Consider the following 4,228-nt stretch of genomic DNA (forward strand, 5'->3'; position numbering starts at 1 on the left):
AACCGATGTAGAGTCACCTGTAGTTTGTCCAAGTATCTCTGAATTCGATCTTTTCGAACCTCGAAGGTTCTGTTGACTTGGTTTACCATAAGCAAGGAGTCATATTTGACCTCAATGACTTCTGCTCCCAAACCTTTAGCTAGCTAGAGGCCTGCAATCATGGCTTCAAACTCGGCCTCATTGTTAGTTAAATTGGCAGTTTTGATAGCTTGTCTAATTGTATAACCCATGGGTGGCTTCAAAATGATGCCTAACCCAAACCCCTTCACATTCAAAGCACCGTCTGTGAAGAGGGTCCACACCCCCGATGATGTACCCGACTTTATTAATAGTTCCTTTTCGACCTCGGGTACAAAGGCTGGTGTAAAGTCGGCCATGAAATCCGCTAAGATTTGAGACTTGATGGCCATTCGGGGTCGATACTCGATATCGTACCCACTGATCTCGACGACCCATTTGGCCAATCGGCACAAAAGTTCGGGCTTATGCACAATATTGCGAAGAGGATTAGTAGTCACTACGCAGATCGGGTGACACTGAAAATATGGTTTTAATTTCCTAGAGGCGCTTATTAGGGAAAGCGCTAATTTTTCTAAATGTGGGTACCGAGTCTCGGCCTCACCTTAAGTTCGATCAACATAGTAAACAAGAAATTGCGTACCTTGCACTTCTCTAACTAGGACCCCACTTACCGCGATTTTTGAGACTGCTAAGTACAAGTAGAGTCGCTCGTCCGCTTTCGGGGTATGAAGCAGTGGAGGGTTCGAGAGGTACCGCTTTAATTCTTCCAATGCTTGTTGGCATTCTGGGGTCCATGCAAAACTGTTCTTCTTTTTGAGTAGTGAGAAGAACCTGTGATTTCTATCTGAAGACCTCGAGATGAATCGACCTAGGGCGGCTATGCGCCCTGTTAATCTTTGTACGGACTTAACATTGTCCACGACCATGATGTATTCGATTGCCTTGATCTTATCGGGGTTGATTTCGATTCCCCGATTTGATACCATAAAGCCGAGGAACTTGTCTGAGCCGACCCCGAATGCATATTTCTCCGGGTTGAGCTTCATGTTGTATTTCCTTAGTATATCGAAAGTCTCATGCAAATGTGTCAAATGGTCCTCTGCTCCTAGGGACTTAACTAGCATATCGTCAATATAAACCTCCATTGATTTACCTATTTTGTTCTTCGAACATTCGATTTACTAAGCGTTGATAAGTGGCACCAACATTTTTTAGTCCAAACAACATTAAATTATAACAATAGGTACCATACCTAGTGGTGAACGAAGTCTTTTCCTGATCCTCTGGGTTCATTTGTATTTAATTGTACCCGAAGTAGGCATCGATAAAACTAAGGATCTCGTTGTCGGTCGTGGCATCGATCATGCGATCGATATTCGGCAGAGGAAAAGAGTCTTTAGGACACGCTTTATTTAAATCTTTATAGTCTACGCACATTCTAAGTTTATTTCCCTTTTTAGGGACTACAACTACGTTTGCTAACCATTCGGGATATTTTACCTCCTGAATGGATCCTATTTTAAGAAGTTTGGTTACCTCGTCCTTGATGAATGCATGTTTTACCTCGGACTGAGGCCTTCTCTTTTGTTTTATCGGGCGGAACTTTGGGTCCAAGCTCAGTCAGTGTGTAGTGATCTCCAGCTGGATACCTGTCATATCTAGGTGGGACCAAGCAAAATAATCCATATTATCGATTAGAAATCTAATGAGTTTTTCCCTGAGCTTGGGGTTTAACCCCGTACCCAGGTATACCTTTCGATCGGGTAGATGCTCGATCAATATGACTTGATTCAGTTCCTTGACAGTCGATTTGGTGGCGTCGGAATTCTCGGAAATTATGAAGGATCGAGGGATCCAATAGTCATCGTCCTCGTCCGTTCCTTGCTTCTCCGACTGAGTCAAGGCTGGTGGCTGTGGTTATTTAGCTTCCTGTTTTCCTTTGGACTCTGATCCCTTTGTTGATGAAAGCACCGATACCGGTATTACTTCGTCGATCGCGAACATCTCTTTTGCAGCATGTTGTTCACCATTTTTACTCCATCCGGTGTTAGGAACTTCAACATTTGGTGAAGGGTTGAGGGGACTACCCTCATGTTATGAATCCAGGGTCTTCCGAGCAGTGCGTTATATCTCATATCACCCTCGATCACATGGAACTTTATTTCTTGAATAGTTCAGGCTACATTTACTGGTAGGGTGATTTCACCTTTAGTTGTTTCACTCGCCATGTTGAAGCCATTGAGAATCCGTGCTGTGGGTACGATTTGATCTTGTAGGCCGAGCTTCTCCACGACCCTCGATCGAATAATATTGGCCGAGCTTCCTAGATCAATTAAAACACATTTAACCTGAGTTTTATTCATAAGGATAGAGATTACCAAAACATCATTGTAGGGTTGTGAAATCCCTTCTGCTTCCTCATCATTGAATGATAAAGTGCCTTCTGGCACATAGTCTCGAGATCCTTTTTCCCTGGTGTATGATACTTTAGTGCGTTTGAACACGGGCCCTTGTGGAATATCGACCCCGCCAATGATCATGTGAATCATGTGATGTGGTTCTTCCTGCTCGTGTTTCCTATTTGCATCCTTGTGTCTGAAATGGTTCTTAGCTCAGTCGTTCAAGAATTCCCGAAGGTGACCCTCTTTGAATAGACGGGCCACCTCCTCTCTTAGTTGTCTGCAGTCTTAGGTTCTATGACCATGTGTACTATGGTATTTGCATATTTGATTGGGGTTTCTTTGTGATGGATCAGTTTGTAGGGGTCTGGGCCATCTAGTATCTTTGATTCTCCCAATGGCTGACACAATACCTGATGCGTCGATGCTGAAGTTGTATTCTGATAATCGTGGTGCTTATGTGGGATCGACTTATTTAGCGAAGCCACTTTTGCTCATGAGCCCTCGAGAGCACTGTCCTCGATCGTTCCTTCGATCATTTCTGATGGGATTGCGTCCTGGGCCGCTGTTTCTACGATCTGCATTGTATGGTTGATACTGATCTCTGTTCGACCGGGGTTCTCTGTCGATATCCCTTTGAGTTCTGCCGACAGGTTTGTTTGGATAAACGGTAACAGAAGGGGTCCCCAATTGATCATCCTCGACCCTGATCTTTGACTAGTATCGATTATGTACATCGGCCTAGGTTACCACTGGATATTCAATTAAATTCTGTTTTAGCTGTCGTGATTCCACCGAACTGCGTTTGTTAAAACCCTGAGTAAAGGCTTGAACAACCCAATCATCTGTGACTGGTGGTAGTTCCATGCGTTCCATCTGGAACCGAGATACAAATTCCCTTAACATTTCGTTGTCTTTTTGTTTCACCTTGAAGAGGTCCGACTTCCTAGTTGCAACCTTTATCGCTCCCGCATGTGCCTTTACGAAGGAGTCTGCAAGCATGGCGAAGGAATCGATGGAACTAGGCGGAAAATTATGGTACCATATCATTGCTCCTTTCGACAATGTTTCTCCAAATTTCTTCACTAAAACAGATTCAATCTCATCGTCTTCCAAGTCATTCCCTTTTATTGCGCATGTATAAGAAGTGACATGCTCATTAGTGCTGGTGATCCCATTGTATTGCGGAATTTCTGTCATTCAAAATTTTTTCGGAATGGGTTTCGGTGCCGCACTTGGAGGGAAAGGCTTATGTACAAATTTCTTTGAATCCATACCTTTTAGAATCGACGGTGCCTCCGGTATTTGGTCAACCCGGGAGTTGTATGTCTCTACTTTCTTGTCATTTTCCTCGATTTTCTTTTCTCCCGATTCAATCCGTTTAGTGAGCTCCTCAAACATTTTCATAATGGCGGGGTCAGTCCCTGATTCGTTGGCATTCGACCTTTCTAGCACATGCTCGGTCCTTTGAACGACTTCTGGGTTGATCCTACTCGGTGTTCGGTGTTGATTTTGTAGTTGTGCTATAGCGTCCTGTTGAGCCTGTAATATTTTGAATATCAATTGAGGCTAACTCCACAATCTTCTCCGCCCTGCGTACCTCGACCACCTGATCGAACTTCCCTGCGTATACTACCTTCAGGCTCAACACCTAAATTTGCATTTAGGGCGACACGTGAACTGACATCGATGGGATTTGCAATTGGTGCTCCCTCGAGGTCGGCCTAAGCACCTCGATTCCTGGGGCGGCTATGTTGTCATTTTTCCTGTGAAATCCGAGGCTGTTGTCTCCATGTGTAGGCGTTGCT

At 44.2% G+C, this 4,228-nt stretch overlaps 1 protein-coding gene across 1 annotated transcript; it reads right to left on the bottom strand.

The window, feature by feature from the left end:
• Positions 1-3,161: 3,161 nt before the first annotated feature.
• On the bottom strand, positions 3,162-3,620 carry LOC138892116 (uncharacterized). Its single transcript, XM_070175811.1, has one exon. It carries the CDS (start codon positions 3,618-3,620, stop codon positions 3,162-3,164), a length of 459 nt encoding a protein of 152 aa, XP_070031912.1.
• Between the last annotated feature and the right edge of the window lie 608 nt (positions 3,621-4,228).

Source organism: Nicotiana tomentosiformis, chromosome 5 (assembly GCF_000390325.3).
Source record: "Nicotiana tomentosiformis chromosome 5, ASM39032v3, whole genome shotgun sequence".
NCBI lineage: Eukaryota > Viridiplantae > Streptophyta > Magnoliopsida > Solanales > Solanaceae > Nicotiana > Nicotiana tomentosiformis.

What these genes read in the sequence shown, in the direction of transcription:
- LOC138892116 (XM_070175811.1), bottom strand. Translation starts at nt 3,620, where the DNA reads ATGACAGAAATTCCGCAATACAATGGGATCACCAGCACTAATGAGCAT.